Consider the following 19,169-nt stretch of genomic DNA (forward strand, 5'->3'; position numbering starts at 1 on the left):
TGCTCATTCAGGGAGACTGATGTGGCATCTACCTGCCCAGGGGCCGAGGTGGGCCCCCGGATCCTCCTCTGTAAAGGAGCTCTTCCTCCCTGTCAGGAATAGCTAATGGCAGAAGGAAGACTTTGGGGGATCCGGAAGCATGTGGAAAACTGTGGGTCCTACAAGGTCACATGACATGGGATTTGGGATTTAGAGAGGTCCTATAATATACAGTCAGTATTACACACTGCCACCTGCAAAGAGTCGTTATTTTAATAATAAAGAGACTTAATGTCTAATGTTATTTCATTTTTTCAATCTTTCCATAGACATTTATGACCTAAATTAAGGGGGTGGGGGGGATTCCTTTAACAAATTAGAAGCCTTAATACTTGGTTTATAATATGTACCCCAATATATGGGGCAATGGGAGCTTTTTCTAAGCTCCCACCAAACTATATACTGTAGGACAGGAAATATATCCAGTCCACTACTGGGACCCCAGCACCCAGCCCGTACGTAACCCAGGGCTCAAGGAGAAGAGTTCAGGAACCATTTGGATTTCTGTTTCCCCATCTATAAAATGGGAGTCAGCTGAGCTACAAATCCCCAATCCAGCTCAGGGGTTCTGAGCCCCCCGCTTTGGCCGTTTCCCCAGCAGATCAGCCTGGGCAAGAGTGGCGTGGGTGCTATGTCTGGAGGTGTGTGAGCATCGTGGTGCCCTCTAGGACCTGCTCTCCCTCCTGGACCAGGCACAGTTCTCAGTGCAAGGTCCTGACCTGCCATGAAGAGGACAAAGAGAGTGGAAAAAAGCCGGGATGGGGAAGGACGGCCCAGAGCCACTGCAGGAGAGGGAAAGGGGGCTGAGGAGAAGAGGAACAGAAAGGAGGAAGAGAAGAACAGGAAGTCCTCCCGCCCCATTCCTCCTCCACAAGACATAGAGCTGAAAGGTCCAACAGGAGGAATGGGGTGGGGGGCTGCGGGCCCCTCCACATTTGGGCTCTTGGGCTGGGCTAGAACACTCACCCGCCTCGAGACACCACCAGCTTCACCTTCACTTTGTAGGAAACAATGATCCCCAGGATCTCACGGTTGGCGCCTTCCCTCAACCTACAAGGTGACACAGGGAAGCTGATCCACAGGGTTCTCTGATGGGTGAGGCACTGCAGGTGGCAGGATGCGGTGGAGGACAGCACTGTCCATCCCTCTCCTGGCCACTCAGCTACCATGTCCAATGGAGTCCAGTGAGTGGCCCACCCTGGTCCCAGCCGAGGTGAGAAAAGGTGACCTCTACCCTTAGGAAGCTGGAACTTGAAGCCCTGAGTTCCAGATTTGGAGGTGAGAGCCCTCACTGTGTGCTTGGTAAGCTCCCCACCCCTTCGTGGCCAGTGTCTGGCAGGGCTGTGAGGCGTGGGGCTCTAACTCCTCACTAATGAGTCCAGCTTCTCCCAGCCATGGTTTAGTGCTCAGTAACTTGTGAGCAGAAAGGACTGAACTGGGAATTTGGAGAGGCTGGGGGCAGTTGCGGGCAAGGGTCAGGAAAGGACATCTCCAGGAGGTGGCTGGTGCCCTGACAAAGTCTTGAGGACAGGTAGGGTTAGAGCCAGGGTAGAGGAGCCGGTGGGAATCTTGGAGGTCAGTGGGCAGCCTCTGCAGGGCGTGAGGAAGAGAGGCTGGTCCAAGGGCAGCCTGGGTTGGCAGCGGGGATACAGGGGCTGCAGAGGCAGGTTGGAGCCCAGTCAGAGCGTGGGGCTCAGCAGGGAGGGTACAACAGGCACCCCACACCCCGAGGCTCTGCTACAGCAGGGTGACTTGAAGGATTCAGTGATGCCCACGGGCAGTAGTGACAGATGGCCCAGGGGTCCCTGACTTGAAGGGATGCACCATGTCTGGTCCACCCAGCTCACTGTCCCGAACTCTCCAGTCCCCCTTCTGCTGGGACCTCCTACGAGTTCCTCCTTCCCTCTGGCCTTGCTGGCCTCAGGCTACACCCTTCTGACTGAGGACACCAGGTCAGGATCTGCTGCCTCTGGCAGGAAGCCTTTCCAGCTGCTCCTCCAGACCAACTACCAGGGCTGGCACAGACTGAATGAGCCAGGTCTAGTGGCCTGTGTTGTCCTCTGGGTCCCCCCAGGAGGATGGGCGTAGGGGGACAGCCTCCCTGACCACTCAAGATTTGGTGGACAGGCCATAGACAAGGCTGAGGGAAGAGGGCAGCCTGAGCCTTTTCCTTGACCGTTGGGACTAAGGACAGCAGCGGGAGCCTCAGACCAGGAGGGCAGGTCCTCACAGGGTGCTGGAGGCCAGGTTCGTGTCTTCGTGCTTGAGTTTCCCATCCAGGGCGAGGCCTCGCTTCTCTCGGTTATTGGCCAGGAAAGGAGTCAGCGTGTAAACTTTGCAGAACGTCGAACTGGGTGCCACAGTGTCACTGAAAGAAGGGAAGTAGGTGTGGAGGTGGCCCTACCCACAGACAATCCCAGCCCTGTGCCCTAACCCAGTTAGGACATCTAGCACAGCCTGGCCCCGAGTTCCCTCTGCCAACCCTCCATTCCCCAACTGCGGAGAACACTTGGGCTAGGCCTGGCTCTGGCAGAGAGACCACAGCCACCGAAAAGAGGCACATCTACACCATACCCAGCAGGGACCCTGGGGTGGAGAAACAGCACAGCACTACGCAGTACATTTACCTTTAAAATAACAGCTACCTGCAACCATAAATGAAGCCACAGGACACCGTGAACCTGACACTCAGGCTACGCAATGAAAACTTCGCTTGCTTTATGGCACATCTAGCCATGGTGCAGGGTATTTGGGTTGTTCCATTTTTTCTAATGCTTGCTCCATCCCCTCCCCCTTTCAAGAAAACAGCAGGGGTGCAGCAGATGACAGGGGCCAGCCCTGGAGCCAGCCTCTTGTAAGTTCTGTGAGCTGAGCAGGTCACTGCTCTCTGAGCCCATCTCCCCATCGTCATACTAGGACAGTAGCAGCCCCCACCTCACAGGCCTCCGCAGGAAGTAAAGAGACCAGGCAGGCCATCCACAGGAGCAGCGTCCTGCTGTCCCTGCTGGCTGCCCTGTGCTCCTGTGCACATTGGCAGAGCTGAGGGTGTCCCTCTGGGGATACAGGGTGCTCTGGCTCTGGGTCACCTCACTGCACCCTTCACCAGGACTCTAGGCCTCACGGCTTTGTTTTTTATTTTTTTCTATCAATAGTGGGTAGAGGAAATAACCAACAAGAGGGAATGTTTGATCTACTCATAGCACAGTCACATTAAAAACTATCTCCGAGATCACATATAACTTTTTTCTTTTGTACCAGGGATTGAACTCAGGGGCACTTGACCACTGAGCCACATCCCCAGCCCTTTTTAATATTTTATTTAGAGACTGGGTCTCACTGAGTTGCTTAGGGCCTTGCTAAGTTGCTGAGGCTGGCTTTGAACTCTCCATCCTCTTGCCTCAGTCTCCAGAGTTGCCGAGATTACAGGTGTGTGCAATCATACAAGCCACACCAACTTTTAAAATGTCTTTAAGTTGCAAAAAATATTGACTGTAATTATATATGAATAAATATCCCCATATATGTAAAACTACATACAATGCAATTGCCACCCCACTCCCAAAGACCAGGAGCAAAAGAAAAAAAAGAAAAAAAGATGTGTCTTCTTTTGGGAGTATTCACTTCCTCTAGATAAGATGCCTCTCTCCTTATCTGCCAATAAACTTGAGATCTCTCCTCGCATCTTATCTGCCAATAAACTTGGGACAAAGTTCCACGCTCACCCATAGCAGCTCTCCTCAAACCTGGACATTTTTTGTTTTCTGGACAATTATTCTATATCCTCCCACATACACCCCTTTTACCCAGTGAGGGGGATTACTAAAAGTTGTACACCCAGGGCCTTTGCCCCAACTCCCAGGAAGCTCAGAGAAAAGTTTCTCCTTTCCACCCAGGTTTCTGGTACAGTGTCATATTATTCTCACTCGACAACCCAATTTCCTTTCACTCCTTAGCTCTTGTTTTGTTGTTCAAGGTTTATGGAGTCTTTTCTTTGACTGCAGTGTGCATTTTCTTTTCTTTTTATTTTTTTGTTATAGATGGACACAATACCTTTATTTTATTTATTTATTATGTGGTGCTAAATATTGAACCCAGCGCCTCACACATGCTAGGCAAGTGCTCTACCACTGTTAACTAAATCAGGTGGACGGTTTCTGAAAGTCTCTTCCACATCATCTCTTCTGAGTGGCAAGGAAGGCTGAGGCCCAGCCCTCCGCCAGGTGGAGAAGAGCCAGCTGGGCCTGTGACTGGACTGCCACCCAACCCCACACTCCCGAGGCCCAGCGTGCGCTCACTTACTCAGCCTCCTCCATGGCCACGGGGCACTTGTACTGTGCTGTGTTGAAAAGGCAGATGTCCGCATACTGGCGCACTAGGGAAGGAGGTGGAAGGGCGCGTGAACCAGAGGTGCCGCTCCCAGGGGGTATTCCCGGCTGCCCGAGGTGGGATGCTCAGTTCCGGGTAACAGCCAGAGTCTACCTGGGAGAATTTGTAGGACACCACCGCCATCTTCCCCCCAAAATGTAGCCTCTGAAATACCCATTTCATTCCATAGCCAAAGGTCATCCCTGTAGGGACAGCCATGTCCAGGGCCCAGGAAACCTGAGATAAGGGATGGCCTGAACTGGCCATGAGCAGCCTGAGGCACCAGCCTCCAAGGGTCTCTTGGCTCAGGGCAGGCCCTAGGCTTCAGAAGTCTTTGGCAGTAGTTATCTCAAGGATCATGACAAGAGGAGAGCCTCTAGTGATCCCCCCCAACCCTTGAAAGGGTCCCCCCTTGCCCACCCCAAGCTGACCCTCTCCCCAGGGTACCCGAGATCTTGATTTTCTTCACTGTCTTGTTGGTGTTGTTGGTGACGTGGACGTTGACGCTGATGGGTTCTCCATGGTAATAGATCTGGGAGAAGAAAGGAGAGCCTTGGTTGGGAAGACACCCACGTTCTAGGTAAAGGGAAAGGGGAAAAAGCCCTCCCGAAACAGCCCTCCCAAGCTCCTCAAATCTAAGCTATTCTGACAACTGCCCCAAGGGCTTCAGCCACTTCCCATTAATGCAAATATAGCATTGAAGCCACCAAGTATATTAGCTTTCAGTTCCCTTGTGGGACCATTGAGAGGTATTTGAATTCGAAGGTATATTCCCAGCACCAGTCCTGTCCTGGCCACCAGTAAGGATGACTATAATAACAGCCATGTGATATTGGACAGGTTGTCTAAGCCTCTGAAAGTCTCTTCCATATCATCTACCCTGAGTAGCAAGGAAGGCTGAAGCCCAGACTTCTGTATACAACAGGGGTTGAACGAGGGAATGTCTCAAGTTCTTGCCAGATCAACAGTTTGGACACAGGAGGCTCTGGAAGGAGCTGGGAAGGAGAAGAAGGGCTGCCCAGTTCCCTAAGGGAACCAGCTCTGAATTCTCACTGTAGGGTTTCAACCCACATCTTGTCCCAGGTACCTGCCTGCAGCTGCCTGCAGGGAAAGGGGGTGTCCATGCCTCGAGGAGAAGCCCCCTGCACTCAGAGCAGGTATCAGTCAGCTGGATTAGAGTCCCCCGCCTTTGTCAGGTGCTGTCTCATAGCTTAGGGCTAAGCAAGATTATGGCAGGGAGTCTACGGGCCCCTCTGTATCCCTCTTTACCTTTACCACTGGCTTGCAGGGAGTCGGTGGGGTATAAGGGCCCTTGTGGAGCAGCCCCACCCCTGCCAAGCCCAAGCTTCATACCTCCTTGTCCAGGGAGGCTTCTAGGTGCAGGGGCTTGTCCGACATGAGGAACTGCCTGGTGGTCTCAGCTGTGGGCTGGGGGCCAGGCCTCTCTGGGGCATACTGAACCTTCCGGATGACCAGACGCACAGAATTCCTGGTGGAAAGGGTGGAGTGAAAGATGCCAGGGTCACCTGCCTCATCCCCTTTCTTTGCAACCTCTACATCCCTCTCCTACTTAAGAGGCTGCCAGGGAGCCCACTGCCAGCTAACTAGAGAGGCTGACTTAGACTGTCACCACTTGGCCCACTCCATCCTTCCCCATTCTGTCCCTGAGCCACCCCATGGCAGCACCTCATTTGGGTCTGTGTCTTGGTACCCAAGAGGATGGTAAGAAAGGAACTGCTTTCACCTCCTGCCTCCTCATGTCACCTAATAGTGTAAGCTCCTTATGGACAGAGACTTGTCTAAATTGTTTACTGCTATGTTTTTAGCATCTTCGACAGTGCCTGCCATGGAATGAAGACCCTTTCAGTAAAACATGCTCAGAGGATGGATCCCAGGAAGAAACAGGGGCTTGGGAGGTGTGGGGTTCAGCCAGAGGGTTGCAGGACAATGAAAGGAGACCCTCAGTGAGGGGGCGGAGGCCCACAGAAGGAGGGGCTCAGTGAAGGTGACAGAGCTCCGAGAGGAAGTGAGGACACATAGAGCTGAGGAAGGGATGGGGACTCAGTGAGGCCATCTCTGTAGCATGCAGGGAGTGCTGGCATTGCTCAGACAAGCCACAAGCCACCTCCACCCCGGGGAACCAGAGAGCCGGGGTCACACTCCTATCCCTCCTCTCCCTAACTCTGTGGCCTTGAGTCACTGCACTGAGCCTGAGCCGCCTCAACTGTAAAATGTTGACAATAGCAGGACCCACCCCTCAGCCAGTCCACAGCTGTCCAGCACTCGCAGAGCATGTCTGGCACCTAGTCAGCCCTTGAGAAACGATAGCTACTATCTCATTATCACTAGTAAGTCTTCTGTGTGTGCTTCTTCATTTCCTGTGGACTTAAAGGTCCCATTGGTGGTGGGATCAGGGTGGTGGCTCTCAGTGTTGCCTCCTTTCCCTTGTTCTGCTCAAGTTCCTTCCCACACCCACAGTACCCTTCCTTCCCTACTACTAGTCTCAGGTCTTAGGAGGAAAAAGGGGGACAATGAAGTGGGGGAGAAGGTTCCAGTCTCATGCCTATGAGCTGCCAGGGCTGCTGATGGAAACACCTGTAGTACACCCTGTGGCCACCAGGTGGCAAACTTGAACCACTCCCTAGAAAGGCTGCCTAGCTGGTGCCAGCCTCGTGTAGGAACAGGCTTTGGATGTGGTGGCATCAGAGTTACTGGCTAAGGTCCGTCAGGCCAGGAAGCAGGACAGGACTTGACCCCAAGAAGGGCAGCCATGAAGTCAGGGCCAGCTTTGTTTTGGCTGCCAACATGGGTTCCCTCAGGAGAGCGCATTCCCTTCTCTGAGACATGGGTTGGCTCTCCCCACTTCTTTCTCTTGCTTAGAGGCCCCTACTGACACACTCCACCTCCTGCTGATCCCCTCCCAGGAAGAAAACTGGGAAATGATAGCCTGCAGACATCATGCTCAGCGTTGAACACCATCTGAATTTAGGATTTTTTTTTTTTCCAAAAATAAAAAGACCAGCAGTCTGGAGAGGATGAGACTAGAGGAAGGAAGATGAGGGAGGGAACTGGTACAGTGGTGCAAAGGAGAAGCAGAGTCTTGAGGCAGAGCAATTGAGGTCACCTCCCCCTGGAAGCCTTCCATGACCTGCCTGCCTTCCAGAGTGCCCTCCCAGAGCTCTGAGGCTGGAGTGTGCAGCCTTCCATGCAAATTTCTGGGTACTGTGACTTAGCTCTCTTCAGACTTGCCCCTCCCTTCTGTCCCCTCCCTCTCCACAGCCAGCGCCTCACGCACCTCTTATGGATCTTCTCCTCCAGGTTCTCAGCACAGAATGCTTTGACTTCATAGTCCACACCACAGGCCTGTGGAGGAGGCGGAGCTGACCCCGGGGCCTTGGAAGAGGCAGGGTCTCCAGGGCACAGCCAGCCTGCACTCATTTTACAAACCAGGACACTGGAAGGAACGCTAAGCTCCTGCAGCCCACAGCTCCTGGGTATGACGCCAAAGCCTTGTACTTAGCCCCCGGACGGCACTGCCCCCTTCTGCAGCTGCCTACTCCACCAACATTCCCACTGAGCTATTCCTGACTCCACCATCACCAGGAGTCCAAACCAGTGTGTCTAGGTCCTTCTCCCTGGACTCCAGCCTCAGCCCCTTGGCTGTCCTCATCATAGCAGCTGCCCAGAAATGACAATAGGCAGCCCTGCCCGGGGACACCTACTATATGCAGACCCTGCTCCGGTGTCTCCCCCAGCCCTCTGTTATCTCTGCCTGGCAGATAAAGAAATTGCTTTGAAGGTCTGGGGCCTGGGGCACTGCAGGTGTGGCTTCTCTCTGAGCCTCCGTTTCCTCTGTGAGGAACAGTGGTGATTTCACCACCATACAAGGTTGTGAGGCCAGGTGTAGATCCTCAGAACATTTTGGTCCAGTTGCAGCCAATAATAGGATCAGTGACAGGGACATATCACGGGATGTCGGAGTGGGGCTAACTATATCCGCAACCTGGTCTGAAGAGATTGGTTGACCCAGGAGGGATCAACTGGGTCTAGACCATAGGAGTCTCTAACAGGGAGGGTGGTTCTACATGTCCAGCACCTCCCAGGGAGAAAGCCAGGGACCTGGGGACACGAGAGTCCTGGACCCAGGTAGATGATGCACCTACCTTCCCCGTGTCTTCAGGCCCTGGTTGCAACGTCACAGAGCATGGGAGGTTTGGAGGGATCTGTTTAGAAGACAGAATCAGCCATCTGTCACATCTACCACTGTCCCTCCCCGTGTCTCCACATCCCTGACATTCCCACACTCCCACACACTCATCTGACCAAGGCCCAAGGACAGGCCACCTGCCCCCACCAGACTAGGGGTCCCTGGAATAGGCTGTGTCTCCCCCATCAGAACACGCCACACCATGTGCCATCCAGGGCCAGAGGCCCCTCCAGTGAAGACAAGGACTTAAGTATTCTTCATCTAAAGGGTTTGGCCCAACCCACTCCTCGAAGCAATAGTTGAGAAAGGTGTTTCCATGATGTCTACTGTGGCTCCTGAAAGATGTCCACACCCTAATCCCCATATCATGTGACCAATGTTACATTATACAACAAGAGGACTTTGCAGATGAACATTGAGATGGGGACAGGCATCTGGATTGTCCAGGTGGGCCCAATGTACCCATGAGAGACAGAAGAGGAAGCTGAAGAGTCTGTGCAAGAGTGAAGGACGGAGAAAGGCTCAAGGCACCATTGCTGGCTCTGAGGGTGGAGGAAGGGGACCAAGAGCACAGGAGTGTGCGCAGCCTCCCTGGAATGTGAAGCTGGAGAAGCTGCGGGCATGGGTGCTCCCCTAAAGCCTCCAGAAGGGACATGGCCCTGCCCACGCCTTGGTTTTAGCCCCGTGGAAACAGAATGGTGGGTAAGGTCATGAATGTGTGTCATTTTAACTGGTAGGTCACCAATGTGTGGTCACTTATGACAGCAACCAAAGGAAACTAATACATCTACATGAAAAGATGCTTCTGTGCCTCCCCTCCATTCTCGACCGCTCACAGGACGGGGAAGATGCACAGAATCAGAGAGTCTAGGAAACAGAAATTGTGTAACGCGAACCTTGGAATCTCAGAACTGAAAGGTGGCAGGACAGGGAGGTACAGCCCCTACACCCCCACCCCACCCCCGTGAGCTGGGTCGACACTGGGCACAATGGCAACCAACCTGAGGGGGAACACCTTGTCACAACTCAGGGCTCTTTCTCTTCAGCCACCCCTGGGCCCCCCTTTCTCCCACCAGTGACCCAGGCTTGGGAAGGTCTGAGGAATAGCCCAGAGGTAAGGGTGACGCCCCCAGCCGTGGCCAGAGAAGAGACACTTACCAGGTAGTGTAAGTGACAGTGCCCCAGGTCCCAGCGTACACTGGGGAACTGGGTGACACAGAGCGGCTGCCCCCGCTGCCCCCATGTGCCCACCCTGAGCGCTTCCTGGAGGCGGCCCCTCTGGACCCGGGCCCGGGCGGGGCTGGCAGTCCCTGACCTCAAAGGTGAAGGGGTAGGCGTGCTCGCCCAGCTTCTTGATAAGGCGCTCCTGCAGCCGCGTCAGGGGCTTCTTGTCCTCGGGGGCCGGCGGGAAGGACTGCACGTTGGCCACAAACAGGTCTTTGCGAAAGGTCAGGCCCAGGACATCCAGATCCTCCCGGCCATAGCGGAAGGCGCAGGTCAGTGTCACATAGACTGTGGGGAGCAAGAAGCACTAAGGACAGGCCTGGGAGGGCTGCACCCACCCACCCACCCCCGAGAGTGCTGACTGGAGGCCACAGGTTTGTCCAAGCTCCCGTGGAGAGGGTGTGCTCTGTCCCTTGGAAGGGCTGTTACTCAAGACCTTGGAGGAAGTGGGGCTGCCTGCTCAGCCAGCTCCATCCTCCCTGTCCCACTCCAGTTGGACATGTGTGAGGGTCACAGGTCATGGACTGTTTGATGGGGTCAGGGGCTGGCAGAGGACGAGAAGAAGCAAGTACAGGGCAGTGTCCAGGACACAAGGTCTCAGCCCAGCCCAGCCCCTGCCCTGCCTCCCTGCTGGCTGGGCACAATCTCTTCCGCTTTCTCCTCTGTGAAAGAAGACCCTAATTCCTGCCCTCTCAGCACCCCAGCCTTGTCACTGTCATGACACAGTGATAAGAAAAGTACTCTGGCACTGATAAGGTCTCCTAGCCTGGCATGGGCAGGGCTGCCCCAGCTGGAGGAGGCAAGAGCACCTATGTGGGTGCTTGCAGAACGGGACCAGTGAGATGGGCAGGGAGGGGCAGTTAGATTAGCCAATATCCTGCCTGGCAGTCAGCAAGACCCTGGCTGAGGTTGGCGGGAAGAAGCCCTGGAAGGTGGGGGGTGGGCCACAACCTACCTCTCCTCTCCTTGAGATACTCAGGATCCACCAGGACCACACCATCTGGGGGAGACAGAGGGTGAGCAGACCCTCCCAACTTGGCCTCCCCTCCCCAACGCCCACCCATACCAGCCATCTCTGCTTCCAAAAGCATAGGAAATTGGAAGGCCAGCAGCACCCAGGGGTGGCACTCTACCACCCAGCCTGGTCGCGACTATGCCCACCCCCTGCCCACCCCAGAATGCCCAAGAGCCCAGCCATTGACTTTGGGCAGGCTACTTCATTTGTGTTTCTTCATCTGTTACTAAGAATATTGTAGGTCTGAAACCTGTAGGCCAGGTACACTTTGGAATTCAGAAGTTCTGAATTGTAGTGAGGCAATATGATACATGTTCTGAATTTTAGGTACTTCCCCCTGTGGGATGGACACCTGCTGTGAAGCCAGGAATACCTCTGCAGGGAAACACAGATAAAGTCACATGCCATGTAATGTTTCAGAGGACCCCACTTTGAAGGTGGTCCCATGAGATATTACCACCTAGTGACATAGTGGTTGTCTTAGTTTGTGTGTATGCACACGATAATATTCCACAATGACAAAATCACTTAGTGATGCACTTCTCAGAACATGTCCCCATCGTGGAGTGACAAATAAGGCTAACGAAGGCCTCACATCAGTTCAGCCTCAGTTTGCTGATAGATGAACTCGATATCAAAGTTAGTTAGGAACAGAGTTATGTTTTTGGAGCATTCTAGATTTGGGATCTGTGGATCTGGGACTGTGATCCACATGAGGACAGGTGGATGGTCTGTGTCAATGTGCACAGTGTGAAATGTGTCATGTGTGGACAGTGCTTAGACAGAGCCCAGCACACATGAGCATGACAGAGGGTATGGAATGTGTCCTGGTGTCCCTCTCCAGCCTGTTTCTTAGAGTGCCCAGCTGGACACAGAAGACATTTTCTTGGCCCAGCACTCCAGGAGGCCAGGAGCATTGGCTCGGGGTCATCTCCTTACCTGGCATCCCCAGCCCATCTCTCCCTAAACCTTCTCCACCCACACCTGAGACACTACCCACCCAAGCCCATGTCACCCCCACAGCCAACCCTTTGGGGAATCTCAGATGACTTAACGGAAGTGAGTGTCTGGAAGGCCATAGTCCAGCCCATCCTGGGCAGGTCCTGGGGCAGCTGGTCAGTGCATGCCCAACTCATCCCCCAGCCTATCCAGGCATCTTCCTTCTGTTCGTGGTGATGTGTCCTTTGTGTTATGTCCTGCACTGGACACCAGGGCTCAGTGGATAATCAGTACATAGGGAGCCCCAGTGAGGGCAGCTCACCCCACCAGGGGTGTCATGAAAGGCTCCCTAGGGAGAGAGGCTGGAGCCAGGTCTCAAAGGACAAGCAAGGATTGTCTACTGGATGACTAAGGGCTAGGCCAAGGCAGGCAGAGGAACGGCATGGCTCTGAGGCCTGGGAGCAGATACTGGAGGCAGGGGAAGATGATAAATATCCCATTGGGCCAGGCAAGGTGGCATAGGCCTACAATCCCAGCAACTTGGGAGGCTGAAGCAAGAGGATTGCAAGTTCAAGGCCAGCCTCAGCAACTTAGCAAGACCCTCAGCAACTTATGGAGATCTTGTCTGAAAATCAAAACTAAAGAGCACTGGGGATGTAACCCAGGTAAAGTGCTCCTGGGTTCAATCCCTAGTGCCCATGCCCGCGAGAAAAGACAAATGTCCCCTGATCCAGGCCAGGTTTGAACCAGCACCCAGGTTTGATGGGGAACATAGGGAGGATATTATCTGATCAAGCCAGAGGAAAATGTCATGATGGGGCAAAGCATTTCTTACTGTGTGTCATGCAGTCAACCCTGGACAGCACCCCAGAGCCCTCTGGGTCCCCACAGCACAAAGAGGGTGCTCTGTAAACACCTGCTGGACTGCTCTCAGGTGACTGCATGTTCTGGGGAGCTGGTCCCCTCCTGCCCTTGCCCTCCTCCAGCCTCTGATGCTGTCCTCAACAAGGCTGCTCAGCTCTGGGCTCACAGAGTCCTCTAGAAATAATGGCCCAAAGTCGATCACAGCCTCTCAGGGGCCAGTTCAGGGAGAAGATGCAATTGGCAGGGGGAAGCACTGAGCCTTGGAAGACACCAAACACAGTCCCCAGACCTGGCCTGGGAGGAAGAGTGGAATCATCCTGCCCCAGGGCATAAAGGGTGAGGTCTGGATGGAGCTGGCCTCCCAGAAGCTGCCGGACCTGTTCACACTCCTCTGGCACAGGGGTCCCTGTGTCGGCAAGGAATTGCCCCTGGTGAGCTGAAACCTGCCCCTCTATGAACCCTGCTCTTGGCTCAGGAGCCACACAGGTCCTCCCTGACCTCTGGCCCCAGGACAGCCCCCTGGAAACAGGAGCAAAGAGGTGATATGGTTTAAATATGAGGTGTCCCCCGGCCAGGCACTGTGTTTCAGTGACTTGGGAGAGGATCCCAAGTTCAAGGCCAGCCTCAGCAGCTTAGGGAGGCCCTGAGGCCCTAAGCAACTTAAGGAGATCCTGTCTCAAAATTTTTTTAGACCCTGTCTAAAAAAAAATTTTAAAAAGAAAAAAAGGGTCTAGGGATGTGGCTCAGTGGTTAAGCATCACTAGGTTCAATCCTGGGTACCAAAAAAAGAGAGAGAGAAAGGGGTGGGGTGGGGGGACAGGAGGTAGCCCCATCAAAGCTCATGTATTAGACAATGCGAGAAAGTTTAGATGGAAATGACTGAATTGTGAGAACCTTGACCTAACCACTGGCGAGGATCAACTGGGTGGGAACTGCAGGGTAGTGGAGTGTGGCTGGAGGAGATAAGTGACTAGGGGTAACCCTTTGGGGTATATTCTCTCTCTCTCTCTCTCTCCCTCTCTCTCTCTCTCTCTCTCTCTCTCTCTCTCTCTCTCCCCCTTTCCTTCCTGATGCTGTATCCTGAGCTGCTCTCCTCCTCTATACCTTTGCACCAAGATGTTCCACCTCTCCTCAGGCCCAGAGAGAGAGAGTCAGCCATTTATGGACGGAGATCTCTGAAACTGTGAGCTCCAAATAAACATTTCCTCCTCTAATGTTGTTCTTGTCAGGTCTTTCGGTCACTGACCAAAACAAGAGGCCACGTTCTCTGGGGCTAGTTCCAAGCTGCAGCACATCCCAGCTTCTTCGCCTAGCCTTGGCCTTATGCAGTTTCCAACCCCCACGCTCACAACCTGTTACCTCCATTGGCATTACTTTGTTCATGTCCTTCTTAAAACAAAACAAAACAAACAAACAAAAAAAGCTACCTATCTGACCTCACTTTGTTTATTCATAAAATGGGGGTGATTCTGGGCTTCTCTCCCTTCCCTTGTGGGAAGAGGCAATGAGCCCAAGGATCTTCCAACAAGAGCAGTGGCTCTTTTTTAAAAATATGTATCTTTTTAGTTGTAAATGGACACAATACCTTTACTTTATTTATTTTTGTTATTATTTTTGTTTTGGGGGGGATTGAACCCAGGGGCACTCGACCACTGAGCCACATCCCCAGCCCTATTTTGTATTTATTTAGAGACAGGGTCTCACTGAGTTGCTTAGCACCTCGCTTTTTGCTGAGGCTGGCTCTGAACTTGCAATCCTCCTGTCTCAGCCTCCCAAGCCACTGGGATCATAGGCATGTGCCACTGTGCCGAGCTATTTATTTATTTTTATGTGGTGTTGTAAGGGTAAAAGAAATTGAAGTTAAAGCGTAAAAGTTAAAGGGTAAAAGACCGGGTGTTGTAAAAGTTTCTAAGCTGCAAGGTCTGAGTTAAAATGTAAAGGAGGTATTGTTAGGTTTCTATGCTACCTGCAAAACCTGAAATTTCTGTAGCTGTTAAGACAATGCTTAGAACCGCCCAGTAAACATTTCCCCTGGCTGCTTGGTTATTTAATAACTGAAGGGCTCTGTGTGGTCGCACGTAGGCCTTGCAGGGCCTAAACCAATCAGTTTAAATGTGTACTCTCCTTAGGAATGACCTATCACTCCAGCCTGACCTGTTCCTGCCAATGAATGAACTAATCATGTTTAGGAGTTGTTGTTCAATTTTCCCGTGCCTAATGATGATTTGTTCTGATGTATACAAAGCCCTCCGCCCTCCCCAAAAAGTGTACTTAAGCAGTGCTCAGCCCCTGCTCGGGGCTCTGGGCTGCTTTCCCTTCTTGAGTGGGCACGGAGCCCCAGCATGCTGGTTCAATAAATCCCCTTCTGCCAATTGCATGAGTGGTCACTTGGTGGTCTCTTTCTCCGACGTTTCGCGGGACCCTTACATTTGGTGCGTTGGCCGGGAAAAGCGCATCGCCGGACAAGGAGACCTCCAACGGACTCCTTTAGGGGGTAAGTAAGGCGCCTCATCCTCTTCTTCTTCCTCCTCTTCTTCTCCTTCTTGTTTTTCCTTTGCGATCGCTTAGAGCTTTTTGGTTTTTGGCTCGGTGGAGAGCATAAGTTCTCAGAGCTTTTTGGTTCAGGTTTGGTTTTTGGCTTGGATTGGTTTGGTTGGGTTGGCAGCGTGGCCGTCAGCAGAGAGTGTAAATTCTCCCTGGCAGTGGTGACAGACGTGTCCTAATCCACAGGCCACTCCTCTTAAGGGACACCTTAGAGGATTCGGGGGGGGGGGGCGAAAGTGCCCCCAGTTGGTAGAGGGACAAGAGTGCCCTCGTTTGTACTCTGCTGCCAACCCGTTTGGTTTCGCCGGCAATTCCTTTTCTCAGGTTGAATTCACTGCCTGTCTTTAATCTCTGCTTCTAAACTTGTGTTAAACGTTTACTGTGTGTCCGTGTTTGTGTCACGTTTGTATTGTCCCTGTCTCTGCCTGAGTAACTCCCAGTATGGGACAAAGCCATTCCACGCCTCTGTCCCTGAAGCCTTTCTTGGTCCCTGCCTCCACTCCGACCCCTTCCCCCAAGATCCTATCACTCAATCCTTCTGCTCCTCCCCCTTTTCCCTCCATTCTCCCTGAGTCACAAGATTGTAGATCTTGGGGTTGTGAACGAACGGGAGCTGCATGATGATCTTTGTGTGTCTTTTTGTCTGTGTCTCTGTTAAGTGTGATGGCATTGTTTTACTTTGGACCGATGCAGAGTCCCAAATTCCAAACTGCCTTAGATGTGTGGAAGTAACTTTAGCTAAATTTTAACCTAATGCTTCTCCTGTGAGGGACCAAAAGTCAATAGAACTGCCAGCTTTTCTGTTCTCACCTTTTACACCTCTCTTAGCTGTGTTTTAAAGAACTTTGATAAACTTTACCCCCCTTTGTTGAGCGAGATTAGGGAAGCAGTGTTTTCTTTTCTTCCCGTAGTTGGCTTGAGCACGCCCACTGCAGAGGGAAATGCCTGGGGTCTAAAAACTTTGATATCTCGCTTTAACTTTTCTCAAACTCGAAACAACTGCAAGCAGAAGATGAACTTTTTGGGAAGCTGACTACTGAAAAGTTAGGAGATGTGAGAAATGCCTAGTGCCTGGGGTCAGACCAAGCCAGAGGAACTAATCCTATAAGTAAAAGGTGGAACTAAGGGGCTCCCAGCAGCTGCCAAAGCCATTTTGCTTTGGGGAGTCTCCTCCTTCCTTACCTGCACTTTAGGGATTACCCCACCTCTGTTTGCTTAACTAATGAGACAATAAATGCAGTAATGTGTTGATGTTATAGATTGTTTCTTGGGGATGATCTTGGCTAAATGTGTATCTAAAAGATGATTTTTTTTTATTGTAACAATTTGGTATCTGAATGGGTTTCTAAAGCATTGCACTATCTTGCAGTTAAAAGTTGGGTTTAAGCAATTGTTTAGTTTGATTTCAGATAGTTCATGCTAGAAAACTTAAATACTTAGGGTAAAAAAAATTAGAAAGTTTCAATTTTGAACTGGGTAGCCTGAGAAAATTTCACTAGGTATTCCAGTGCATTAACTTGGGCAAAGATAATAAATTATGATATGATATCTGTTCCCCTCAGTGTGTAAGATTCAGGAAAAAATAAAAGGGTGCTAAATTAAAACGTTGGTCTGGCTTATTGAAATGACATTAATTAGCAACAGTCTTGGAAATTTTTAAGGCTTAATTTTGGATATACATGATAAAACTTAATACTACTTTAGGAACTTCAGAACAAAGGAAGCAGCTTAATGATCCTGAGTGAATTTCCTCTGATGGGGGCCTTTATATTATCAGAAAAAGATCCTATTTTCAGTTTTGTGTGGGCAAATGTTTCTAATGTAAAGAGATATAAAGATATTTTGAGAATTGCATCTTAAACCTGAAAATTATGACTTATAGCTAAAATGCCTTAGGCATGAGGTTTCTGCTCAGAATTCCAGTTTTCCCAGTTCCTTCCAGACCTCAGCCAGGACTTAAGCTGATATGCAAATAGAAAAAGCTTGGGGCACTCAGCAGGAGACAGATTTCAGGCCCAAGGAAAAAAAAAAGAGTTAAAGTGTCTTTTTACCTGAACTCAAACTAGACCCCAACCAAAAAGTAAATTATATGGTATTTATTAATTACTGGCCAGTCATCTTTTTTAGGACTCTTGCTTTTTCTTAGATTCTGTATTTTTTTTTTTTTTGGAGCTCATGATTTTAATCCCACAGATGGGTTAATGTTTTCTGATCAGTCCTATTTCTGATCAACTGTGGAGTTTTTAAACATTGCAATGGAGATTTCACCTGAAAAAGCTACTAGGGTGTTACACTTGTGTTATGTGTTGTATGTTGGTATGTCTGTATGTGTGTATGTCCATATATCCTGCAGTGATATGACAATTAACAGATGAGGAGCGCTCATAAAAAAATTTAAAAATGGATCCAAATATCTTTGATTCACATGATTCAAATGGTTCAATTTAAATTAGATAAACAGATAAAAGTAAAGATGTCTTTAAAATTAAGCTTATAAGTTTTTCTAGGTGTTCAAAAAGACCCTAATAAAATGTTGATGTCTATAAAATAATCTGCTTAAATTCAGAAATTTACAGATATTGTTTTAAAATGTGAACAGAAGGAGGTTAACAGATGGAAAAGAAAAACTAGAAAGTTTTAGGTATGGATTTAATAGAGGGAAAATGTGTTTCTGGATAAGAGAGTCTATGTGATTAAGTAATTAAGAAGGTTTAAGTAAGTGATAAAAAAGGTCTGTGTAAGTTGGTTATGTGTATAAGTTTTTGAGCAAGTAATCTTAAAAAAAATAAAAAATTATACAACTATGGCTAAACAACAACTGTTATTTTTCAGTACTTTTCTTGTGCTCTCTTACTCTGCATAATGTTCTTCCAAAACCAATTGCAGAAAGTTTCAATTAGACTTTCAACCAGCTTCTGCTTAGGCACTACCGGCCTCTGAGGACCGATGAACCCCTAGCATCTTCAAGAGAACAGTTCACTCAGTGCTGAAGCTCACTACCAGGCACGATGGAATGCAACGGACATCAGACAGTGGGAGACAACAAGTTCGGAGAATCTCATAATCTGCCATCCTGGATTCATGAGTCTTTATGTCCTTCTAAGCTTCCTCATGGCCCTTGGTCTCTTTTCTGTCAGTCCCCCAGCATGGAACTTCTGCCAAAAATTGACCTTTGCTTTAATCTTTATCTTCATTCTGTTTTTATTCGCTCTGATTTTCTTCAGGTGCTGGTAACGCCAACTTGGCGCCTATCTGGAAGAAGTTGCTAATAAATGGGTTGCCTGCCACTTATCTAAGCCCTACCATCTCCCCCTTAGTTCTATATAAGCACACAGCTTTTTGCAAGGTTAATTATGGTGCTGTTAATGTGTTCATATCTTCCAGGTATACAAGTCTGTAAGGTAGAAGCTTCAAAAGAACATTATATCAAGCTGGTGTTCTAAAGTTGTACGGTAATTTTAGGCTTAAAAGAAAAACATGTTGGAGATTTGTTTATATCATTTGTGTTCTACAACTGGACTTGTTATCAATAAGATATGTACAGTTCCATGTTACTTTTCACACTGAGATACAATTTAAATGTATTTTTAAGTTAATGAGAGCCTAATCTGTGTAAAGGTTTTATTGCAAAACACAAAAGTACATTACTACTTTTCTACAAGAGGTTAAAAGCTTTCAGCCTTTAATTCATGTTTTAGGTGTGATATTATGTTGTGTTAGCTAATGTTCATGTAAACTTGAACAACAATTTATGTAAACTTTGTAAAATGATCAGCTTCAGAACTATAGTACTTGAGATTTATAAAGAGCCCTGCCTTACTTGAGATAAGGCTCTGTCCCATCTCACTACATGTGAAAGTGGCTATAAAAAAAGTAAGCCAGATTTCAGTACAGTTAAAGTTGTGTCCAAAAGTAGGTTTTTGTCAAGATTACTAGGATCTCAAATAGGAAATTATGATGTATAACCCTGCC

At 50.0% G+C, this 19,169-nt stretch overlaps 1 protein-coding gene across 4 annotated transcripts in view; it reads right to left on the reverse strand.

Moving 5' to 3' along the window:
* Arrb1 (arrestin beta 1) overlaps positions 1–19,169 on the reverse strand; it is a 95,400-nt gene that overhangs the window by 10,843 nt on the left and 65,388 nt on the right. For all 4 annotated transcript variants that reach the window (XM_046441992.2, XM_046441993.2, XM_046441991.1 and 1 more), the window contains exons 4-12: positions 10,791–10,835; positions 9,927–10,123; positions 8,568–8,627; positions 7,700–7,767; positions 5,758–5,893; positions 4,852–4,936; positions 4,339–4,411; positions 2,270–2,407; positions 1,006–1,089 (exon numbers count right to left, since the gene is read on the reverse strand). In XM_046441992.2, the coding sequence (XP_046297948.1) occupies positions 1,006–1,089; positions 2,270–2,407; positions 4,339–4,411; positions 4,852–4,936; positions 5,758–5,893; positions 7,700–7,767; positions 8,568–8,627; positions 9,927–10,123; positions 10,791–10,835 (886 nt within the window). The remainder of the gene's footprint in view (positions 1–1,005; positions 1,090–2,269; positions 2,408–4,338; positions 4,412–4,851; positions 4,937–5,757; positions 5,894–7,699; positions 7,768–8,567; positions 8,628–9,926; positions 10,124–10,790; positions 10,836–19,169) is intronic.

The sequence above is a fragment of the Marmota monax genome, unplaced genomic scaffold, assembly GCF_021218885.2.
Source record: "Marmota monax isolate L192 unplaced genomic scaffold, Marmota_monax_Labrador192_F-V1.1 WCK01_AAM20220418_F8-fsc00068, whole genome shotgun sequence".
Classification (NCBI taxonomy): domain Eukaryota; kingdom Metazoa; phylum Chordata; class Mammalia; order Rodentia; family Sciuridae; genus Marmota; species Marmota monax.